The 26,152-nt window shown below is 36.4% G+C and overlaps 1 protein-coding gene across 4 annotated transcripts in view; it reads left to right on the top strand.

Moving 5' to 3' along the window:
- The window catches only part of XIRP2 (xin actin binding repeat containing 2), a 595,003-nt gene that overhangs the window by 523,812 nt on the left and 45,039 nt on the right, over nucleotides 1–26,152 (top strand). For 3 of the 4 annotated variants that reach the window (XM_050752819.1, XM_050752814.1, XM_050752815.1), the window contains 2 exons: nucleotides 17,275–17,435; nucleotides 23,094–23,228. In XM_050752819.1, the coding sequence (XP_050608776.1) occupies nucleotides 17,275–17,435; nucleotides 23,094–23,228 (296 nt within the window). The remainder of the gene's footprint in view (nucleotides 1–17,274; nucleotides 17,436–23,093; nucleotides 23,229–26,152) is intronic. The other variant, XM_050752816.1, reaches the window with a different exon arrangement.

Raw genomic sequence — 26,152 nt, 5'->3', positions numbered from 1 at the left:
CCTCCCAAAGTGCTGGGATTACAGGCGTGAGCCACCACACCCGGCCCATCTTTACATTTTGATCAATCCTTAAAATTAGAAAAATTTCACAAATAATGTGCTATTTTTCTCTTTCTCCCTTTCCCCTTCCTTCTTTTTTATTTCATTTCTATTAAAGACCTCTGAATTATTTTCTGTAACCCCAGCATTATAACCAGCCTTGAAATGTTTGAAGTGTTCTCAGTTTACCAGAATCACAGAAACATCATCTCCCAGAGCCAGAAGAGTTTCCAAATGAACTCCACATAACACTTTACAGGAAAACAGAAAATACTGTCAGGTTAACCCTAACTGGTTGAACGCAGACTTTGGCACCAGACTGCCTGGGTTTGAATTCCATGTCTTACACTTACCTACTGATTGACCTTGGGCAAATTAACAACTCTCTGCCTCATTTCTTCATCTGAAATCAGAGATACCAGTAGTATCTATCTCATAGTCTTATTTCGAGAATTAAATGAATTTATCTGTGTAAAGTTCTAACGCATCAGTCCCTGGCACATAGTAAGTACTGTATAAGCTTTTGTTATTAATATTACTACTATTATTATTTATTATATGAGTATAATGTAGCATAATAACTATCATCAGTATATTCCAGGGATCAAGATAAGAATATAAAATACCGTGTGACCCTATATGCTGAACACTGAAAACTGCAACACACTAAAAACCATTTAAGAGAGAAACTTGTCTACCTGATTTAATAGGTTTTTCTGTTGTTAAAAACACCCTTATCTTTCACAGATGCACTCTTCAGCTCAAATTAGATTACTGTCCTTTTCTGGAGTTGTAGAAAGCTATTAAGTGCCCCTTCTTATTATAATCCTTCCGACACTTGAAACAAATAAACTTTCTGTTATCCTTGGTGATGTCAACATCATATTACTTCAAAAAACTGAATTCTTCAACCATCTCAACCCTAATGACTCCAGTTTCTTTTCTGACAAGGCTACTCACAGCCACCTTTTAAACCTTGTCAGTAATTTGACCTAGTTCGTAGACTCAAAATACTCCCTCTGATCACAGTTTTCTTTCTTACATTTCTTCCACTCTTTCTTTTCTTTTCTTTTCTTTTATTATACTTTAAGTTCTAGGGTACATGTGCACAACGTGCAGGTTTGTTACCTATGTGTACATGTGCCATGTTGGTGTGCTGCACCAATTAACTCATCATTTACATTAGGTATATCTCCTAATGCTAGTCCCTCACCCCTACCCCCTTCCCACAATAGGACCCGGTGTGTGATGCTCCCCTTCCTGTATCCAAGTGATCTCATTGTTCAATTCCCACCTATGAGTGAGAACATGCGGTGTTTGATTTTCTGTTCTTGCGATACTTTGCTGAGAATGATAGTTTCCAGCTGCATCCATGTCCCTACAAAGGACACAAACTCATCCTTTTTTATGGCTGCATAGTGTTCCATGGTGTATATGTGCCATATTTTCTTAATCCAGTCTGTCACTGATGGACATTTGGGTTGATTCCAAGTCTTTGCTATTGGGAATAGTGCTGCAATAAACGTATGTGGGCATGTGTCTTTATAGCAGCATGATTTATAATCCTTTGGGTATATCCCCAGTAATGGGATGGCTGGGTCAAATAGTATTTCTAGTTCTAGATCCTTGAGGAATCGCCACACTGTCTTCCACAATGGTTGAACTAGTTTACAGTCCCACCAACGGTGTAAAAGTGTTCCTATTTCTCCACATCCTCTCCAGCACCTGTTGTTTCCTGATTTTTTTAATGATTGCCATTCTAACTGGTGTGAGATGGTATCTCATTGTGACTTTGATTTGCATTTCTCTGATGGCGAGTGATGATGAGCATTTTTTAATGTGTCTATCACTCTTTTAAACTGCAACTGAGCTTGATCTTCAGCATAGTCTCCACATGCTTAGCATGTCCTGCACAGCAGCCCCTTCCACCTTTATTTACATCATCTCTCCATGTCTTGAATCCACTCACAGCATCTGTGAAAAGATGGAAGAACTCTCACTCAGGAGCGAGGCACTGAAAGATGGGTCTGTGGAGACCAGACTGTTTATCATGGGAATCTAAAGGAGAGAAGGCAAAGAGAACTCAATAGTTGAAGAGGAAGCAAAAAAATCACAAGACAGTGAAATGGTGCAATGCATCAGGAAAATCACAAAATCAGAAATTAGTGGGTATAGGGACAAGGAAAGTTGGAGCCTGCAATGGATGAGGGCACACATTTCAAAACAAAGGCCAGAAACAATTCAGATATGTTGAAAGCATCTGACTCCAGGCTGCAGGAGTAGGTTTGAGAGCTTAACGTGGGGAGGCTAGACCTAACGCCCACTCAGCCTGGGCCCTGCGTTAGCAGCAGAGCTTCCATTGACGCCTCATATCACTCTGCCCCCAATTCCAGCTAAATCCATCAAACTGAAAACCAATTCAACATTTTCCCATAATGTGCTACTTTTGCTCCCATTCCCAGGCTGCCGTGTGTGTGTGTGTGTATCTGTGTGTGTGTGTGAGAGAGAGAGGGACAAAGATTCATAGTTCTGCACATAATCTAATACTCAACATCATTTGTCATTTTTCCTGACAATCCCAAATATTCTCTATGATAATATACAACTGGAAAATTTAAGACTGGAAGTAAGTTTGTGGGTAATATTTTTAAGCCATGTTAAATTTTAAAAGTTTGGGCAACATAAGATTAGAGATTAAATAGTTACTAGAGATGTGCATTGGATGTAATACGGATGAAGCTGAGATCTGATGGAGTGTGTGTGGTAAGACAAAAAAAGGAAGACTGGGGATGGAACCCTGGAGACTATACATGGTTGGGTATCAGGAATCGTGTGTGTGTGTACGTGTGTGTGTGTGTGTGTGTGTGTATAGACTGACCACGATAGATGAGTGCTATTTGTGTGTCTAGTCACTTACCAAGTCGATGCTCAGGTTTGACACTATAAAGAACAGCACAGAGTGCTTGCAAAGCATCAGCATTTTGTGTTCCTCCTGTGAGGCTTTCTTTAATGGCAACATAGTGTCAGGCTTAGAGAGGTTTCTGACATTTCCTGTGACCCTGCAATGCTGGTGAATGGGACCGAGGGCTTCATGCCACGTCTGCTTTCCTTGGCAGGCTTCCAACTCAAGAGTACCCTGGGACATCTTGAAAGTCTACTGAAGTCTTCTTCCTAGATCCCACAAAACTACTAGGAGGATACTGCTTCTGATTCAGTGGTCCTCCAAAGAAAAATGTGGCTGGGGGTGGGTTGGTTGTGTGTAGGTATGTGTGTGGAGTGGGGTGGGTGTTTTCATGTCCTGTGTGTACTTAGCTCACTGGGCTGGGGAGGCTAGTTCTTTTCTTCTGGACTGAAATATGATGGAGACATGAATGTATTTGGAATTTTTTAGCCATAACGTTTCTAAATGCTTTGTGCAGCTATATAATAACAAGAGATTTTGGCAGAAATTACATTTGGCAGAAAGCCCAAAATTGACTGGTTTCACTTTCCAAGCAAACATTTTTACACAGTTCTAATTTTCACCTGCTCATGTGGTGCCCTGCTGAGACTTTTGGGTGAAGAGCTGAATTTCATTGTGGGAGACTCACAGGTTTACATGCAAGATGCTTATTTTTGCTCCTTCCTGGAAGCTGTAATCCCAAGTTTCACATAACTTCTCAATGTTGCTTAATAACTTCTATTGCAGAATTTACAACTTGTTTTCTACACTTCAAAAAAAGTAGGAGAGAGAAAGTAACAAAATCTGCCAATGAGAACCATGAAAAAACAGACATTAACTTTTGTAATATTATTTCAAGACAAATTCATTCAACAAATGCTTAATGGGCACCCACTGTTTATATGTCAATATGTTAAATATTAAATACTTGTGAAGTTGACTATTTTAATCTCAACCACCAGTTTACTTCTTGGTGATCTAGAAATTTTAGTTCTAGATAAAAACAGAAATTTAATAACCAGTTCTGCAAAAATATTAGGGAAGGCTCTGCCACTCACTATTAGAGAACATTCAAGCATACTAATTTTTGAAAATATTTTCTATTTTTCCCACCATTGCATGTAAGGAGAATGAAACGAGCATTTCTGGCCACTGTGTGGTGGCCAGTCCTCCATATTCACAACTTCTTTAACACCTTGAAAACTTAGTTTCATATGGAATGTTACAAAGCAACCCAATTGCTTTTTACATCCCGTCCCAACTTTCCTCCCCCTTATTGTCTACTTTACTTGAGTTTAAATACCATTGGTGTAGGAAGACTTCTGTTTGCAAGTGTTAAATTCTTTGTTGTTAAATTCATCACTGATGTATCTGTCTTAACATGCACGGGAAAAAGCAGGTTTCGATTCGAATAACATTTAATAAAAATAACTTTGCCCTTTAAAAACAGGAGTAAAACAGCATAAATGAGTTCTTCCACGTATGGTGCATTTATAGGATTAGGTTTTGAATCTGAGGGAAAAGAAACAAATGCCTATGTCAAATTTTTAAAGATAAATAACTGTAAATAAATTAAGGGATGACGATACTGACTAATTATACACTCCATGTGTATCATAAGCAGGGAAGACGATTGAATTACTTCCACCCTTTGGACTGTTCCTAGTACCAGCATATCATTAGGAATCTGACATCATCTCTTTCTTTTGAAATTACGTGCTGCATTCATAGGCAAAGGGTATTTGGGTCATGTTACTGGTTACAGAGGAGAGTAACCCAGCATCTGATTGCATCAGAGTTTTGATACATTAAAATTATTATAATTTTAATATGTAAACATTCCTGTTCTAAACTGTTTTTAAAAACCTGTTTAAAATGTATACAACATTATTCAGTGTCCCTTAAAATTATGAAAGAGAGGAATCAAAATGCAGTTGTGAAAGTACAAATATATGAACAAGATGCCCATTACCTTTTCATTTAAAGCACATTAGAAAAACATAAAGCTTTGGTAAGAATAATGGTGTCCTACATGGATTCTTAACATTTCTGCTTAACATTCGCCAGTTAAGTAGAAATTTTATATTCCTATCCAAGATGAAGTAATTAAAAGCCACATTATTTTGAAAGTTTTCAAGGTTTGAGATACTATTTTTCAAAGCGCATCACTGCTCTGAAAGAGTGAATTTACTTCCAGAAGAGTAGATTATTCACCAAGCCATGCTGCATTATTTAAGCATTTTCACTTTTCTCCTTGATTGCTTCATTTTCCCAAATAATGTTCAGTAAAGAAAGTGTGTTGAATTAGTGTGGCTTCCTTTCTTTGATCAATTCTATCAGTCATTAAGTTCAAAAGAAAAAATATCAAAGTATGCTGTTGTTCGTGGACTTAGGCAGAAAAAGCATTTTAAACGAAGACTTAAGATCATTGAAAACAGTTTGTGTAAATTCAGGGATTGATTTTTCTAAGACAAAAATTGGATTGAATTAAATACATTTTGTTATTCAGACAAAAAGTGTGATTAATAGGAGAAAAGCTACCAGAGTGTCATGTATAAGTTGGTGAGAGCTGGATGTGATGATCTGGGCTTTCTTTTAACATCCTTTGTCAAAATAAATTTCAGATGCTAACCTTAAGAGAGGGGTGAAAGTTTGGATGAAGGTGAAGAGAGGAAATTCCTAAAACACATTCAGATACCTCTAGATCCTACAGAATGCTTTTAGCACAAAAATGATTTAAGGCAATAATCGGTAAATGATTAACATTCCTACCTCTGCATACATTCAAACAACTTAAAGATAAGCCTGCCAGGAAGATATTTTCAAAGCCACAAATTATTAAAGCTCCATCTCCATTACATTACCTTGGCATACTTTTGTTCTGTTGAATGCCAACAGCATACTTGAAATTAAACAAAACAGTTCACTACACATGACCTAGCTTCATATGGAATTTTACAAAATCTGTGAAAGAAAGAAGTTGATTGTTTTAGGAAAAAGATTTTAAGCTCGTATGCACGTGTCATCCCCATCTACCAATGCACTGCTTTGACCCAGAATTAAATCACTTTCTGTGTATTCTGGAGGCCATGATGGTTTTAGGGGCATTAGTGGATATTTTAACCAGTCCCTTAGAGACACGCACGCTTGCTATTAATCATAGACGGAGCCTGCCTACTGTCTCTACATGGCTGAGGGGTGAGCACATTTGCTTGCTATTTCTCAAGTTCTCTTTCTAGCTAAGACAACCAGAAAGAAGATGAAATTCTCCCCACAAGGGCACAGACCCCTAGTAACTAAACCACACATAGAGGAGGATCTGGAAAGCTGAGAATCACAGGGAAGTTTGGGAAAAGGAAAAGCACAAATGAAGCAGTAGCAATGAAAAGGGGATACATTAGAAAATCAGGGTCAGAAAAAAAAGTTATGTCACAGAGGTAGCAATTCTGTAAGAAAGATAATTATGTATGAAATTTTAGGATTTTCTAAAACAGAGACTTTAGAAATAATAGGATAGTAACTAGTTTAAATAGAATGAATGCTGAAATTAAATAGAAAGGAGATGCATATTCAAACTGACCAAACAACAATATTTTTAGGGGTTTTCCTCACAATGTTGAGTTTTTCAACACATGGGTACTTAGCACAGTAACAGTAGAATGAACCATCAATGAAGGATACAGTTTCCTTCTCTTTACCTTTGGTAGGTAACCACCAAGCAGCAGGGACTGAAAGACTGGCCTAGTAATCACCTGGGCTGGTCTGGGTCATGGCCAGTGTTCACCGTGCCAAGCCCATTTCTCAAAGGCCCCGTAGGAAATTTTAAAAGTGAGTAACTTTGAATGACGATTTCATGATTTTACCTAAAAAACACAGAGCAGGAAAAAAACATGAGGAACCATTAAGGGGGCGGGGTGGAAAGAGCAGATCTGTCTCTACAGTGTGACGTGCTAGGGTGATTTTCATGAACTTTACATTTTCAGTGGACTTTCACGTTGCTTATTGGTGAAAAATTGGTGGTTCTTGGCCTAGTGCCAAAACCACAGATAAACTAACACTTTACATGTCATATACATTCATAAAACCTATTCTATTTATCTCTTTAGAAATAAGGTCAGATCAATACTGTATTTCTTGAGAATCTTTCTAGTGTCATTCTTTTTTTATCTCTTCAAGTGGAGCATGACTGACTATAATGGTGATTAATTTGTCTCCAGCTCTGACAACCGTGCCTAGCCGACGGTGGATGGGAAGTAGATGTTTAGAGAATGCATGACTAAAGCCCTAAGAGGAAAATGTACCATATACCTGCCAGGTGTGGTGGCTCATGCCTGGAATCTCAGCACTTGGGGAGGCCAAGACAGCCAGATTACTTGAGGCCAGGAGTTTGAGACCAGCCTGGCCAACATGGTGAAACTCTGTGTCTACTAAAACTACAAAAATTAGCCGGGTGTGGTGGCAGGTGCCTGTAATCCCAGCTACTCCGAAGGCTGAGGCAGGAGAATCGCTTGAATCCAGGATGGGATTGAGCTGAGATCATGCCACTGCACTCCAACCTAGGTGACAGAGTGAGGCTTTGTCAAGAAAGAAAGAGAGAAAAAGAGGGAGGGAGGGGGGAGGGAGGCAGGGAGGGAAGGAAGCAAGGAGGAAGGAAGGGGGGAAGGAAGGAAGGAGGGAAGGAAGGAAGGAGGGAAGGAAGGAAGGAAGGAAGGAAGGAAGGAAGGAAGGAAGGAAGGAAGGAAGGAAGGAAGGAAGGGCAGGAATGGTACCATATACCTTCAGTATACAGCTGTGATGAAGATTGAGACAAGGGGACATTTGGATTAAAGTGCGACACCACCTCCCATCCTCTGGAGAATAGTAGATCTCTCGAAAATGAGACCAGTGGCCCCTGCTTTGCATTTTCCCTTCCTTAAGTCAAGTTTATTCTCTTCTCTGTTCAGTTGGACCTATCCCTAACCCCTTCTCAAGTTTGATGTCTATAGTGACCAAAACAATATAGCTGAGGGGTTTGCTTTGATTTCTAATTCTAAACTCAAGCTTCTAAGAATGAAAAAAAGTCACTGATAGCTGTGGATATTCAGCTTATTTGCTTCCCTTTGATTTATCCTTAGATTATGCTGAAGTCAATGTCTAGAAAGGATTTATGTGCATATATTTAAGAAGCAGAAAACAAGTTTCATTCCCTTAATTAAAAATTTACCTTGAAATAAAAATGTTATATTTTAATGAAAATATATTTACATAAGAGACTGTGTAGAGTTTAAAGTTTAAAGAAATACTTGAAATCAACTCCAGGCTCAGCTACTTACCATACGATATCTTCTGAGTGTTACTTCCTCATCACTAAAATGGGAATAAACCACCCATCATATGTGGTTTTTATGAGAATTAATGGGATAATACATGTAAAATAATTAACACATTATATTCATTAACTGATAGCTATCATTATTATAATGTAATATAAGTCTGAGAGAAATGTCCAACAAGAGACTTATGCTGTAAAAATATGTACCCTCTACAGGCATTTTTAATGATTCTATTTTATTAGACTATTTCAATGAAATTTAAGTCATTTTATTCAATTATTGATTTTTTTAATTGGCCAAATCTCTAAGCTAAACGATTAATTTAAAAATGTTTAATAGCAGTATGATTAGATTTTCATATATGCCCAAACTAGCAACATTTTTATACTAATGATTACCTAACTTCTGATTAAATTTTCTTAGTTCATAACTGCTGTAGTACCGGAAGTACTTCCCATGAGATGATATGAGCTGCAAAAGACACAGGACATGTCTATAGAAAAAGAAGTGACAGCAGTTATAAATAACAGTCCTATTATTCAGAGAGATTAGAATCTAAATGGACACTTAAACTGAGTCTTATCAGGAAGGCGGACACTTATTTTTTGAAACATGAAGAGTAACTTCAGAGATGGCTCCATCACATAGTGGTTTGTATATTTATGTGTCTGTGCAATTTGGGGAGCAGGAACTGAAATATGCACTTAAAAGTATCCAGTATGTAGCAATTTGTGACTTGGACAGACATATGTATGTGTACAGTGAATGCTTGTGTCAGTTTCCTGTTGCTGCTGCAAGAAATTACCAAAAAAAATGCAACAGATTCCAATAGCACTCATCTATTTTCTTACAGTTCTGGAGGTCTGAAGTCCAAAGTGGGTTTCACTGGGAGAAAAGGAAAGTGTTGGCTGTGCCAACTTTCCTCCAGAAGCTGTAGGGGAGAATCTGCTTCTTTGCCTTTCCCAACTTCCAGAAGCTGCCTGTATTCCTTGATTTGTGGACCTTATTCCCATCTTCAAAGGCAGCAGTGTAGAATCTTCAATCTCTTTTCTCTCCCATTTCTGTCATCACATCTCCTGTCTTAATGCTCCTGACTCCCTCTTTCACTTATGAGGACCCTTGTGATTACATTGAACCCACTTGGTTAACCTGGGATAATCTTCCCATCTCAAAATCCTTAACTTCATTATATCTGCAAAATATCTTTTGCCATGTAAGGTTACATATTCATAGATCCTGGAGATTAGGATGTGAACATCTTTGGGGGACCAATGTTCTGTCTACTACAATGCTAAATTTTGTCTTCTTCCTCTAACAGGCAACTGGATTTAAAGAATCACTTCCAGTATCTGGTGAACCAGGAGAATACTAGCTAGGACAGACTTAGTAAGAAAGCAAGAACTAATCCTTTTTATTACCATGAGAGATCTTCTTTTGTTAAGGTATAAAGCCCAAATAATCACATAAATGTATGGATTTTTGGGAAGGTGACAAGTACACATACAATAACACAATGCATTTTGGGGGAATAGGATCACAGGGAGGTTAGTTTGAGAAATGGAATCTGAGTCACTGTGTTTATTTGCTGGAAAAAAATGCTACAAGATGGTTTTTGTGCTTACTTCCACTCATTTTTATTCCCTCACCCTTCTTCTCCATGTTTTTTTAAGAACTCTGAATTAATACAGGACTGTGCTGTACACTTGCTTTCATTTTATTCTCCATCTATTTCTTGGTTTTATAATATTCAAATGAGGATAAGAATATATAAAACTCAAATTGATTACAAATTTTACTTGGCAGTAGCATTCTGAATGCTTAAAAGAGATGAATTTTATTATTAGCTGAGGGATTTGCAAATATTAAGAATTATAGAAAAATTTATTCATGCTAATGGCTCTGAGCCTATGATATGTGTATTGGTATGATACCCTGCACACAAATTCAAGCAGGGTTATAGATCATGTATTTAGGTTTGACAGAATTTATCACTCTCCCAATGTAGTTCTAAATCAATTTGTTTTCAAGAACTAAACAGTTGACTTCTTTATAATGAGCATCCAGAATAAAGTAGCAAAGCTATTGATGTGTCACCTGAAATGTGCTTGCTTTCTTGAAGCTGGTATCTATGATCACTTCAGCTTTGCAGGCTTCCATGGGGCTCACCAGCAAACTTTGCCTGGTTCTTAGGTGGGATTACATTGATTTTAGCATATTTCAAAGAAAAAATAATAAATTCTGTTTTTTTCTGCTAAACAGTTTGGATTATTGTTAACCTTAGAATTTCTTTTGTGTCACAATAATACACTGGACTAGCCATCTGGCAATATTATGGATATTTTTATTGTATGTGTGATATGAGTCAGTTCCTAACAGAAAAAGGCATCTCTTTGTTGTTTGTCTTTTCCTTCATTTGCTTACTGAGCGTGGTGATTTTGTTTGTTGTTGAACACCTGTCCTTCTTAATAGGTAGCATAGGTAGCATCAGAATTGGAGTTGTCACAGAGCCTGGGGCCGGATTGCTGAGCTTCCCTTCCCAGCTCCGAAACTCACCAGCTATCTGAACTGGCGCAGGTTTTAGAAACTGTTTCCTTATCTGTAAAATAGAGATAAAAAATAAAATAGCCTCTATCTCCTAGTATGATTGAGAGTATTAAATGGATTCGTATTCTGACACATAGAAAGCACTTTATAAATATTTGCTATGAAGTTTTCACTTGTAAATCATTCTTTGAAGTTCTTTATCCATTATCCAATGTTAGCATTTTTTTCTGGCCCATCAGTGTTCTTTAATGAAAATAAATGTGTATTTATTAAAATTATCCTTTTCTAATTTTTATTTTCTCTTATAAATTTTGCTGAAAATATTTTTTACTTTGAATTTTTATGCTTATAAAGTCCAGTTGAAACCATTTTATGAACTACTTGTATTTCTCTAAAGATTCATAATTTTAAAAAATATTTAACTCTTTAGCCATCTGGTATTTCACTTGCAATATGCTGTGAGGTGGGGATCTCTTAATATTTTCCTCAAATCATTACCCAGTTTTTCCCAGCACAATTTGTTGAGAGTGCTGCAGTTTCATCCCCTTTCTGCATCTTTCTCTCTAACACATACTCACATGGCCAACTCCCTCAGGATTCAGTACAGATGTTCTACTTTTCAGATGCCTTCCCTGACACCTGCCTCACTAACATACCCAGGTGGATTATGTCCCTGCTGTAGGCTTCCAACTCAGCTGGAACAAACCCATTACACACTGGCTATAATACCCTATCTCTCCAACTATACTGAAAGCCCTGAAAGATAGTGAAAGTATCTCATGCTTTTTGTAGAGTATCAATATTTGTTTAGTGAGAATGAATATAAATAAACCTTATCAATTATATAATTAATTATATAAACCTTGTCAATTATATAATTATGTAACTAATTATATAATTCAAAATCATTTATTTCTGAGCTTTCATCTGGCAATATGTAGAAAGATATGGTAAAGTCACCCGCAGCTATTATTTTCCCATAAAGGTTTCCTTTTCCTTGTTACTAATGGCCTTTTACTGTTGCTGTACTGTGCTAATTAGCACGTAGTGGTCCACAGTTATTCCAGCTTCATAGTGGGATGGTATCTTTTAGCTGTGGAATGGTCCTTTATCTCATTTAATATATGAATAATTTGTTTTTAAGGATACTTTGTATGAAGATAGCATAGTAATGATGACTTTTCTTCATTTATATTTGCCTGGTAATTTATTGTTCAATATATTTTTAAAATTGTATGGTTTGTTTTGCATCTATTTATTGCACATGGTACATCATTAGGTTGTTTGTTTTCATCCTTCGATGTGAAATTTGACCTCTGAATATTTCTATGATTAATACTTTTAGTTATAAATAAATAAATACAACTATTTTTATGTCTACCTTATTATATTTTGAGGGCCTTCATTTTCCTTTGGGCTGCCTTTGTTATTATATGGTCTGTTTTTGACTTTTTGTTGCCTTCTCACATGGTTATCAACTTGGACCCATGTAGACCCTGGTTCACAAAACTAAAATTTCAGTAACCAGTAACTGGTTCTGTAATTCCCTTTAGTGTTCGGCATTGTAAAGGAAATATCTAAGGATATCTGAATTTTGTTTCTTTATTACAGATACTCTTCACGTATCTGGATAACTATAGAATTTTTCTTTTTCCATGAACTTAAAATGTTTACCAGGATTTGCCAATATGTTGGTATGTTTAAATTAACTTTATTCCTGGCTTGTGGTAAATATTTTCAATCTATGCCCAAATTTCACTTTTGGCAATTTTTTTTCTTCTAGTATATCTTATTTCTTCTACCTACTTCCCCATCCTCACGTTGAAATGCCTGTAGTATGGATTTTCCTCTGTTTTCCATCTTTGCCATATTTCATATTGCTGCTAATATGCTATTGATTTTCTTTTCTGTAGCATATATTATCCTATTTACTGCCTTCAATGTGTATTTTAATTTTTCAAAATGCTTGAATATCTTTAGTTCTTTTCTCATCTTTGGCAAATGTCTTGTCTTCTGATTTCACGTTGGCCAAGTCTCTGCTAAAAATCAGACATGGCTCATATCACATCAGCCTCACAACCTAGACACTATCAAGTAGTCTCTGAAAGAAATAAGGAGTTCAAAGTGCTTTCCATTTTATTCTGCAGACTTTTGCATTGTCCGCAATGGGGAGGCAGAATGGAAAATAAATGAGATGACTCGCACAAATTTAAGCAATGTGTAAGCTACTTTTAAAGCACCTAATATTAATATATCTCTCATCCATATTGTCAATTGTATTGTTACACAGTCATCCTTTCCATACGACTATCCACAACTACAATTTAAGAATGTATCTCCCATATTTTGAAAGTAATAGGAAATATTTACATTTATCTGGCTTTAGAAATAAGATTGTGACGAAGATTGTGTCAAATAAGATTGTGACAATCACAAAATAAGATTGTGAACCCGGACACAGTAGGTGTCTTCTGCATAGTTTTTTTCAGGATCTGACAGTATTTTTGAGCAACACATTGACCCTAGCTCTATGTATCAAACCATTGACCTTTATTTCCAAATTGTAACTCTACGAAAATTTTAGGATCATATTTATAACTTATTTCAGATTGTTGGATGATTGCTTAATAGGAAATGAGGTTAGATTTTTCACTTCTTAATGTTGTAAGAACATATCATTTTTATAAATCACTGAATTCCAAATTTGAAATTTCCTGTACAGCTAGTTTAGGATGGTTCATAACAAATCTATCAATGATCCTTTTGAAATAATTCTACATATTAATCTGTGCATATCCATAAGAATTCTTTCTCTGACTATATAAATTATAAAAGTAGGAGAAAATTCTAGAATTTATATTACATTGACTATTCCTCACTGTTTTCTGTCTCTGACATCTTACCAACTTCAAGGAAACACAGAGGGGTCGCTATTCAATCCTTTCTGTTACGGACTGCAGACATGTGAATAATCGTTCAAGAAAGGAAGAGTGTTCTGCCTTATAAATATTGTACCATTGCGAGTTTTTTAAAATGTTTTAAACATAGACTCTCCATTGAAAGTAAAATTCAGAAAGGCATAATGAATTTCTGTAACCTGGTCAAATTTTATTAATAGATTTAGTTTGTTTTTAAAAACTGCAGAAGAAAAGCATATGTTTGGTGGTTGAGAAAAAATATCTCTAGTCACACAATTTCTCATGATTTAAGAATGTAGAAATGGGCATAAGTTGGATCTATCTATAGTATATGACTTTTTATATTATATCAAAATTAAAATGTAAATCTTTTTTCTAAGAACCTCAAAACCCTTATAAAAGACATTATTATCCTTGTTATCTAATAGTTGCCATGATAATAGATTGTATTTATTTTGTTTTATTTTCTTTCAAAGTGCTTCTCTATATGTTTTTTCTGCTTTGTGGGATGTGTTTTATTACACAAAGAATGAATGTTTTGAATAGATTATAAATTATTTTCTTATATGTGAATAAATGCATGCTTTCTATGTTTAGTGTGCAATGAATTCTAAGCCCAACTATACCATTAACTCGAGATCTGGGAGAATTCACTGAACTTCTTCGGATTTTGGATTACTCATCTGTACAATAAATTACCTCTAATCCCCAGAGACAGAAACTCCAACAAAATGATTTTGTGATATTAATATTTATAATGCTTTCTAACAGAAATAGTCATTTGAAAATTTAGTTTTTCCCTTCCTCCTTTACACAGAGTACTTTAGCCTTTTATTTTGTTCCTTTCTTGTCCGACTTGCATGCTTAATGGTTTTATCATTCCCTATTTTTCCACAAGTGTTGTATGACAATAAGCATCTTTATTTGTTCCTCTAACTTTCTTTTTTCTTTAAATAATACCGTCAGCTCATTTATACTGCTCTCCAAACTCAATTGCTTCTAAGACATGTGGAATTGAGTACTATGAGGCCAGGCACCTCATGTTCCTCTCTTCTATCCCCCACATCCCTAAAGAAGGGGCTGACTTACGTACCCTAAACATTTACATCAGGTGTTATCAGCTGCAGGCGCACTGCATTATAGTAGACTGGGCAGGAAGTATCACCTCATTTTTCATATGAAGAAATTGATAGATATTGACTTAGAAGGTTAGGAAATAATGTGAATACAGCCTATTGGTTCAAGGTAATTTTTCTAATCCGAGACCCTACTTGAGTATGCAGTCACTGATAGGCTGATAAGGGAAAAGCAGGGCGGCGGTGGGAGTAGTGACAGAGAGAGAGAAAAAAAGAATGAAAGTCTTTTCTATGATCATCCAAAAAGGCCATGAGCAATGGAATCCAAATATCTCAATACTCAGCCCACTGATTTCTTTTTGACAAATAATGTTGGGCATTTTGTCATTAAAAAAATGATAAAAATCAAATATTTGAAAGCTAAATACTATTTGTAAATTTTAGCCAAAAAAAAGCCTGAACTTCTATTAAGATTATCAAAAGAATGGCATCTTTTATGGATAACACACAAAATAAAATTTATATTTTAATGTGGAAGAACTTTAGGGTGTTATGTTCAATAAAATCTATATGACATTCATTCACATCAAAGTAAGAACAGCACAGTTGAAAGTAAACTGAATTCATCTGTGCAGATAGATAATCCACAGAAAAAAATAAAGAGCTTTTCCTCGGCATGTGAAAGACTTTCAGTGATTTGTTGGAATCTCTTTTCATCAGAATCAAGTGGAGGAGTCTTTTGTATGGCTATGAGGTTTTGGATGACAGGTGAATTTCAAAGATAACTGGCATTTGTTGTAAATATATCAGTGTTGTACAATCAGCATTCATATAATACAATGTCTTATTCCTTTATGCTTTGTATCTTTTTGGTAGCATGAAAAAAATACATGTTAAGTATTTTTACTATTTTAATTACAATATATGAAAGTGTTTACTGAATAAGAATTCTCTATGGAAAACCAAATACTCTAGGAAGGTGTCAAAATGAAAATGATTTTTAATTTTTTCTAGGCCACAGAAATTGTTCTCAACTGCTGTTGTGTACATAAATCTTAAAGACGCTAATAGAAAAAGCAAGCAATTCAATAAGATGGTTCAACGTGAGGACTGAGAGTTGAGGGAGGAGAGAGGAAGAACGGGGCAGGGAGGGAACAGCTTGGCTGTCTTTTACTAGAGGTTATTTGGGCCTTAGTTGATAGGGATTAAATTATAACAACCCAAATAAAAAGTACTACAAAGAGCCCTACTCCGTAAGCCCCAGAAACTACCAGCCCTAAGAGTGAAGGCAGGAGATGCATAAATGAGTGATGCATATACATAAACTCATATACAAAAGCACATATATACATACCTATGTCATACCCTTGAAATGATTTTGGAATCCAAACCATCTAAGAGTGAATAGTAAACCATCAAGCAGAGGTATGACAACAGAAATCACTAGATTAAATAAGAAAAACTAGTTTTCAGATCAGTTCTGGCATACATAAGCTAAATAGCCTTGGAGAATCACAGAACAATGGAGGGTCCTTATGTTCCTTTCACATAAGGAAACAGTCAGGCATATGTTTTCTTCTGCCTAAAAGGAGTTGATTAGATTGGGTTAAGTTGGATGATCTCTAAGATCATTCTGTTTCTAACAACTGCTATTCTGTGATTGTGCAATCAGTCTTTCACACCATTTCCAGATAAATAATTCCTCCTACCCTGCCTTTTTGCCAAGTAGATGGCTTCATGGGTAAATATCAGGCTGTCTGAAATGGGTGCCTGACAAAGCTGTTTCTAATGATACTATTTCTTCTTTCTTATGTAATACATTACCCATATGAAGAAAAGAAAAAAAAAATCCACAGCCTATAATATTAACAGTATTTGCATATTTTAGCTGGACATATCTCCTTAAAGGTTGAGGCGTGAGGAGAGAAGAAAGGAGCAACTGTCAGACTTGTTAAAGATTTTGTCAAACCATATTCAAATCTGCCACTTATTAAAGGTGTGATCCTTGGAAAGTTTTTTAATAGCCGTGACTCTCCATTTTCTTATAAAAATTTTTAGAAAATAATATTACCTACCTCACAAGATTGTTAGCAAAGTAAATTTGAAAATGCACATAGAATTTAGCATAAATTCAAAACATAGCTCTTGAGGAATGTTAATTGTTGTTATATATCTGTTACTAAATATTTCTCATCACAATAATTGCAAGAGTAGGAGGGGGGATAAATTTTTGCTGTTTACCTAACTTTATGCTGTTATACACACATTTCGTAACTTTGCTTGAAAGCTTGAAGGAGATGACCATGAGACATTGAAAATATTGTGAAATGCTACAGTCCATTTTATGAGCTCAAATGTTTTAAATGTTTCACCATTTACAAGGTGATGCTGTTTTCTTCTTAAAGCTTAACACACATATCTAAGCACGCTCCATTTGCTTTCAGCGATTGCTGGCCCTAATAAGCCTGAGAGTGGATTTGCAGAAGACAGTGCTGCTCTGGGCGAGGTTGTGTCAGACCTCCACGAAGTGGTCTCCCTGAAGGAGCGGATGGCAAGGTACCAGGCAGCCGTTTCCAGGGGTGACTGCCGCAGCTTCTCTGCTAATGTAAGCTGCTTCTAATGGTTTTGCATTAGGCAATGTGCTTACTGTCTGTCCCAATTCCCTCTTTATATTTGAAATGTAAGAATACTACTGGACAGGGAGCTAAAGTAGAAAGAGTACAAAAATAGTGTGTGAAATCAATCCAGACTATCTGAATTTAAGTTTCAACTGTGCTACTTATTACTTGCGTGAATTTGACCTTTTTTTAATTTTTTTGAGATGGAGTCTTGCTCTGTCATCCAGACTGGAGTGCAATGGCTCAGCTCACTGCACCCTCCACCTTCTGGATTCAAGTGGTTCTCTTGCCTCAGCCTCCCGAGTAACTGGGATTGCAGGAGCATGCCACCGTACTCAGCTTTCTATTTTTAGTAGAGACGGGGTTTCACGATGTTAGCCAGGATGGTCTTGATCTCTTGACCTCATGATCCTCCCGCATCAGCCTCCCAAAGTGCTGGGATTACAGGCGTGAGCCACTGCACCCGGCCTTGAACTACTGTCTTAACTTCTCTCTGAGCTTCAGTTTCCTTGGCTGAAAAATGGGGATCATCATTTACCACACAGAGTCTTGGTGAGGAATCAGAGAGACAATTTACGTGAAAGCCATAAGGCACTGTATACATCTGTTATTATTATCATCATTATCACTTAACCTGTAGATATTCTCCTCAGGAAGGTTGGGAATTAATTTCAAATTTTAATAATGTGGGTTTGCATGTCACCTTCCTTGGTCTCATATATGGTTCATTGAAATTCACTGGCAGTATAATTTCTTTGGCTTTTCTCGTGTCTCTGTATGTACTAAATCCATTAGGAAAGGTTTAATCAACATAAAAATGAGAGAGATTAGCAATGTAGACACTCTGCTAAACCAATTATGATTATAGGAAACTGCAGGATTCAGTAAGATCACCAATATTTAGAGCCAACGCATTATAAAGTCATATTCAAAAGAATTTTTGGGTTCTGTATTCTGTGGCTTTCAACTTAATGGAATATAAGAAAGTTCTTTTATAATTATAATCTCCAAATTAGCCTAGTTGTATATGAGAGAGAGAGAGAGAGAGAGAGAGAGAGAGAGAGAAGCCAAAAAAAAGGTAGTGTATTAAAATAGCTACACTTAACATGCTTCTTTACAAATTATTTAGAGACAAGGCTGATTGTGCCAAATTCATTTAAAAAATGCAATTCTAGATGACATTTAAGTTTTCACATAGTCATTAAAATACATTTTAGACACAGCTTAAATTTGGAATGAATGTGCAGAAGTGACAGAAGTATCTAGATCACTTCCAAAATAAACAGTGGCACTACAGTACCTCCTGCCAGTCTTCTTCGATGGCACCCCCTGCTGGATCATTGAGGAACTTATTCGTGTTCTAAATTAGAGAAATGATTCATGAGGAAACAGTTGATTTTGAAAATGCCTAGTTAAAGACTGGTTATTTAGTAAACAATATTTGATTTAGGAAGATTGATCTTGCCAGTTACTATGAGAATATACATTTAAAAAGTGGTATCAGGGCATGATATATATTTATAATGTGTTTAAAAAGGGACTGTTTATATTGGATGCATAAGGAAACTAAATGATCCCATTATTTAATACAAAAGCAAAAACTTTAGGGCTAATCTGAAAACGTCTACATATAAAGAATTTAGTAATGCTCTCTTCCCTGCATACTTTATAGACAAGAAAACCAAGAGAAAGTTACTTATAGGAGATTATAAAATTAGGTAGTGAGGAGGCCAAGCTAGATTCCTAGTCTCTTGACTCTTGTACACTTCTAACTGAATTCAACTTCCTCCTCTTTCCTAAATGAGAAAGTATTTTTGGCCCCCTAAATAAATATTATACTATATGGTTTGGCCCTAAGCGAATACTGTGAGAAAGAAGAGCACATACATTATCTCAGCGGAATCCTGGTAAATATCTAAAGCAAAGCAAAATCATTATTTATTTAATCATGTGCATGAAATGCTTGTTCAAGCCACCCCCAACACACCAAAAATATCATGGAAACTGCCTGTGACTACATCTGTATCTCCACAATTAGCCCAAAATTTTAAGTGCAAAATCTGGAAGTCACAGAATCAGACCCAAACTGAATCTACTATATTTCAATCATATTTACACATGTAAAGACAATCTATTTTTCCTTGTCTTAGACTCAATCAGATGGCATTTGGTTGTATCTAAATGAAAGTTATGCCTGTGAAACAGTGGTGGTCTGTAGAAGCCCCCTAAAAGAGAGGGAAAAGTAACACTTGTCGTACAATGAATTAAAATGCCAGATACATTTTCAAGTCTGTGCAATTTTATTCCCTTTACCTTTTTTAATACTCACAATAAATCTGTGAGAAAAATATTTCTAGGCCCAGTTTATAAGAAGGAAACCCGAGTTCAAGAGCTGTAGCCCAAGATTTTAATTGTCAGGGCTGGAATTAGAAGCACTATCTGTCCAACTCCCAAAATTATATTATTTCTTTTATGCCCTATAAACCAATAACCGTTTTTGTAAAAAGAACTTGAGGACGGTGTAATGTATTTACCTAGATTTAACTGTTAAGTGTTCAAATTAACATATTATTATCAGCATACCCATTAGATTCCAAACCTTATTGCTGAGCCAAATAATAAGAAACACAGAATAATAATAAACATAAAAAGTTTCAACACAAAGCAATTTCAGTTATGTGGTCAATGATGACATTCATTAGTTGGGACATTTAGAGCATGACACTAAATAATGCAAGGAAATAATGCAAGAAATAAATTTCACAGGAAAGGTCCCCAACTGAGCAAGGAAGCATTACTCCAGGTTATGGCCACAGACTGCTTCTTGGGCAAGTCCTGCCATCTGTCGTGTGTAAACTTTCATCTAAACGCTGAGTGGAACAAGGAAGGCTTAGCATCACCACTGAACCGTATTTCAGAAGATTTGTCTCACTTGGGTGAATGAGCAGCTGCAGTAGCGTAATGATAGTACCAGGGGTAGTAGGGGTGGTATTAGTACTACTATTAAAAATAATCTGTAGTGGCTCTCGCCTGTAATCCTAGCATTTTGGGAGGCCAAGGTGGGTGGATCACCTGAGATCAGCAGTTCAAGACCAGCCTGGCCAACATGAAGAAACCCCATCTCTACTAAAATACAAAAAAAAAAAAAAAAATAGCCAAGCATGGTGGCGGGTGCCAGTAATCCCAGCTACTAGGGAGGCTGAGACGGGAGAATCGCTTGAACCCAGGAGAGGGTGGTTGCAGTTAGCTGAGATTGTGCCACTGGATTCCAGCCTGGACTGCTGAGTGAGAAGACTCCATCTCCAAAAAAAAAAAAAAAGAAAGAAAAATCAACTGTATGAATTTTTCCTTGTGTAATATAGTCTGTTTCTAAAGTGCAGTGCTAAAGGAAAGTAATGGGTGTATTTGTTTTGTTTTGTTTTTTTGAGACAGAGTCTTGCTCTGTTGCCCAGGCTGGAGTGCAGTGGCACAATCTCGGCTCATTGCAACCTCTGCCTCCTAGGTTCAGGCAATTCTCCTGCCTCAGCCTCCCAAGTAGCTGGAATTACAGGCATGTGCCACCATGCCCGGCTAATTTTTGTACTTTTTTAGTAGAGATGGAGTTTCCCACATGTTGACCAGGCTTGTCTCAAACTCCTGACCTTGTGATCCGCCCACCTTGGCCTCCCAAAGTACTAGGATCACAGGTGTGAGACACCGCACCAGGCTGGTATATCTGTTTTTTAATCCATTTTATAGATGAGAGGCAACCTGTCCAGCATAATAATTGATCTTTTTGTGAAAATGCACTTACCAGGAGAGCATCCAGTTGTAAGCATAATACTAAGGCTTGCCAGATTAATTTGCACATGATTGGGACATCATAATAGTTGTTTGAAGCAGCAAGGTTCTTCTTAATAATTACCTTAATGTCTATAATTTAATACTTATATATTATCTATATATAATTTATCCAGGAAAGCCACTTATATAAATTAAATGGCAGAAGGGGTAAAATAAATATTGTGGCCTTAATTCACCCTTCCCGTTTTTCTCTCTATCTTAAATTTCAAAAGGGCTGCTGTACATTTTTATGACCTTAACATACATCAACTAGAAGTAATTGATTAGGATTTACATTTGAAGTTTGTTGGAAAATTTGATACAATATATACCTAGTTCATAGAAGAGTACAATCATCTCTTCTCAAAGGGCCAGCAGGCATATTCTGAAATATCTGATAGTCCACATAAATGAGGAGACATTATTAACTTAGTAAAGCAACCACTTGAGTATTTGCTAGTAATTTAGATAATCCTGAATATTCGTTTATAATATTCTGGAGTATGGGAAACCCAAACCTCTAGATAGGCACTACATTTTTAATATCTATTTGAAAACCTACTTATTTGGGTAAATATCCAGGACCCCAAAGTCCCCAGTCCTCGGTATAGAAACCTCTCAGCTCCTGGGCCCTCAGTTACTTTCGACATCTTAAGGCATTGAGGGTTATGTCAGGACTGGGTCAGACCTAAGGAGACCTGCTCTTACTTGAAGTGTTGCCAAGTCTTCCAGTTGCAAGGAGACCTAGAATATTCCTGGAGGAGGGAAGGCTGGCATGGGGCCTGTTTGCTTGAGAGTTATCCCATCTGGGCTTGACTGCCTGCTGGGCTCTGGAGTCTGCTGAATCATCAAAACCAATGCGCCTGAGCTACTTCTGCACTTCCTGAAGAGGCATAGGTCTTACAGGACTACTAAGGTGCTTTTCAAATTGCTTCCAATGATACCTATCGAAATTAGTTTTTTCATTTGTGAAATGACAGTGATAGACTAGAACGCTTCTAATGTGAAAGTCCCCTGATTCTGACATGCCAGTGCTCAGAGCTGATGCCTGGGATGTGCTAATCCTGGAGTAGTATAACTGCTGGTTTTCTGCCTATTCTTTGAGGCCAGTGATGAAGACAGACAGATGCGGATTGAAATTCCAGTGCCAGCACTTCTGTTCTAGCTGTGAGAACGTAATAAGCTGTCTTACTTCTCTAAGTCTCAATTTCCTTATTTTAAAATGTGGGTAATAGGTGTCCATATCTCACAGAATATGGAGAAGCATTAAATGACAAAATATGTCATTTAATACATACAAAATCACTTAAGTAGTCTCATTACTCATATTAATATTTTTACATAAGGAATATTCTGAGGCTATTTTGTTAATAATTTAAAAAATTTGGAGTAAAAATGATTTTAAAATTATTCTTAATAATGTGTTCCCTATATAGATGTTTGGGATTTTAATGACAACTTTATTGTGGGTTCAAATTGAGTCCATTATTCTAATATCCACTAGTCTGTATATTACAGGAGAAATACTGTGCAATCTAATAGGTCTTATCTGCAGACATCAAAATTTATCTGAGATTAGGAGAATTAACTCAATACTTTGAAGATTCTTCTGACTTTATATCAAAAGACTGAAAAATGAGAAAACAACCCAGAAAGAATATCTTTATTAAGCTTTTGTTAAAGGCATACTGAAATAATGGTGTATGTGAATATCTTTTTAAGATACTGCCTATCAATAAATGTCAACTATTTTAAAAATAGCTTGAGAATCCCATCCTGCACAGCTGTAAAGCTGAATTTTCCTTTTTCTTAAATCATCCTAGATGATGGAAGAATCAGAAATGTGCACAGTGCCTGGTGGTTTGGCCAAGGTGAAGAAACAATTTGAGGATGAAATTACTTCTTCCCGTAATACCTTTGCTCAATACCAATATCAACATCAGAACAGATCTGAGCAGGTAATACTACTACAGGTGATGGGTAAATCAGCCATGGTTGAAATGCTCTCATTTTGGTGCCAATGTAGAAATCTCCTTTCTTTAGTGATACATTTATTTTCATTGCTCATTAACAAACACTGTAACTTTGAAATGTTTTAGAAAATCATCTTTAAGACATACATATGTATTTATTTACTTACTTGAAGCATTTTTGCCAAATTTCTAGAGATCATGCTGGAATATTCTACCTCTCATCTTCTAATGTTTCAGACATTAATGAAAATTAAATAGTCTAGGTTAATCAACAGGTAAATCGAACAGTTAAGAGCAATGTTTATACTGAGTCCCTGCTTCTAGGTTATAATTCATAATAAACTAGCTTCTGGTTGCTTGCATAGATTAAGTTGGAAGCATTATTCAGCTGTTTATTGTGGTGGGGAGTTTTCTGTTTTCTTTAAAATCCTCAAACACTGAATAGTAGAGCTCAGATGTTACATAAAACCACATAATCTGACCTCTAAATGTTATCTTATATAATTTTTTTTCCCATTTCATTGATTTCATTATTTCATTATTATATATTACAAAATACTGTCATGAGATTTAATGATTTTTGAATGTGAGAATCTTAGTAATAAACCTCATCAGACTTGAAAATTTTTAATAGTAATTACACTGTAAACAGCTGTACGTAGGCCCATGTTTTCCATGAGGAGGGAGACAACTGAGGTAATTCTTAAATATTGTAGTGAGAAATGAAGTGGATGTATATTTTTTTAATCCGCAGGACATATAGAGTTGCCTAAATTTTTTGTTTTCTTTTGTTTTGTTTGTTTGTTTTTGTCATTCTACTGGTTTGTTTGTTTGTTTGTTTGTTTTTATACTTTAAGTTGTAGGGTACATGTGCATAACGTGCAGGTTTGTTACATATGTATACTTGTGCCATGTTGGTGTGCTGCACCCATCAACTCGTCAGCACCCATCAACTCATCATTTACATCAGGTATAACTCCCAGTGCAATCCCCCCCCCCTACCCCCTCCCCATAATAGGCCGCGGTGTGTGATGTTCCCCTTCCCGAGTCCAAGTGATCTCATTGTTCAGTTCCCACCTATGAGTGAGAACATATGGTGTTTGGTTTTCTGTTCTTGTGATAGTTTGCTGAGAATGATGATTTCCAGCTGCATCCATGTCCCTACAAAGGAAAAAAACTCATCATTTTTTATGGCTGCATAGTATTCCATGGTGTATATGTGCCACATTTTCTTAATCCAGTCTGTCACTGATGGACATTTGGGTTGATTCCAAGTCTTTGCTATTGTGAATAGTGCTGCAATGAACATATGTGTGCATGTGTCTTTATAGCAGCATGATTTATAATCCTTTGGGTATATACCCAGTAATGGGATGGCTGGGTCATATGGTATTTCTAGTTCTAGATCCTTGAGGAATCGCCATACTGTTTTCCATAATGGTTGAACTAGTTTACAATCCCACCAACAGTGTAAAAGTGTTCCTATTTCTCCACATCCTCTCCAGCACCTGTTGTTTCCTGATTTTTTTAATGATTGCCATTCTAACTGGTGTGAGATGGTATCTCATTGTGTTTTGATTTGCATTTCTCTGATGGCCAGTGATGACGAGCATTTTTTCATGTGTCTGTAGGCTGTATGCATGTCTTCTTTTGAGAAATATCTGTTCATATACTTTGCCCACTTTTTGATGGATTTGTTTGTTTTTTTCTTGTAAATCTGATTGAGTTCTTTGTAGGTTCTGGATATTAGCCCTTTGTCAGATGAGTAGATTGCAAAAATTTTCTCCTATTCTGTAGGTTGCCTGTTCACTCTGATGGTAGTTTCTTTTGCTGTGCAGAAGCTCTTTCGTTTAATTAGATCCCATTTGTCAATCTTGGCTTTTGTTGCCATTGCTTTTGGTGTTTTAGACATGAAGTACTTGCCCATGCCTATGTCCTGAATGGTACTACCTAGGTATTCTTCTAGGGTTTTTATGGTATTAGGTCTAACATTTAAGTCTCTAATCCATCTTGAATTAATTTTCGTATAAGAAGTAAGGAAAGGATCCAGTTTCAGCTTTCTACTTATGGCTAGCCAATTTTCCCAGCACCATTTATTAAATAGGGAATCCTTCCCCCATTTCTTGTTTTTCTCAGGTTTGTCAAAGATCAGATGGCTGTAGATGTGTGGTATTATTTCTGAGGACTCTGTTCTGTTCCATTGGTCTATATGTCTGTTTTGGTACCAGTACCATGCTTTTTGGTTACTGTAGCCTTGTAGTATAGTTTGAAGTCAGGTAGCATGATGCCTCTAGCTTTGTTCTTTTGACTTAGGATTGTCTTCGCGATGCGGGCTCTTTTTTGGTTCCATATGAACTTTAAAGCAGTTTTTTTCCAATGCTGTGAAGAAAGTCATTGGTAGCTTGATGGGGATGGCATTGAACCTATAAATTACCTTGGGCATTATGGCCATTTTCACAATATTGATTCTTCCTATCCATGAGCATGGTATGTTCTTTCATTTGTTTGTGTCCTCTTTTATTTCACTGAGCAGTGGTTTGTAGTTCTCCTTGAAGAGGTCCTTTACATCCCTTGTAAATTGGATTCCTAGGTATTTTATTCTCTTTGAAGCAATTGTGAATGGAAGTTCATTCGTGATTTGGCTCTCTGTTTGTCTGTTACTGGTGTATAAGAATGCTTGTGATTTTTGCACATTAATTTTGTTTCCTTAGACTTTGCTGAAGTTGCTTATCAGCTTAAGGAGATTTTGGGCTGAGATGATGGGGTTTTGTAAATAGACAATCATGTCATCTGCAAACAGGGACAGTTTGACTTCTTCTTTTCCTAACTGAATACCCTTGATTTCTTTCTCTTGCCTGATTGCCCTAGCCAGAACTTCCAACACTATGTTGAATAGGAGTAGTGAGAGA

Source organism: Macaca thibetana, chromosome 12 (genome assembly GCF_024542745.1).
Source record: "Macaca thibetana thibetana isolate TM-01 chromosome 12, ASM2454274v1, whole genome shotgun sequence".
Lineage (NCBI taxonomy): Eukaryota > Metazoa > Chordata > Mammalia > Primates > Cercopithecidae > Macaca > Macaca thibetana.
This window is presented reverse-complemented; position numbering and strand designations above follow the sequence as displayed.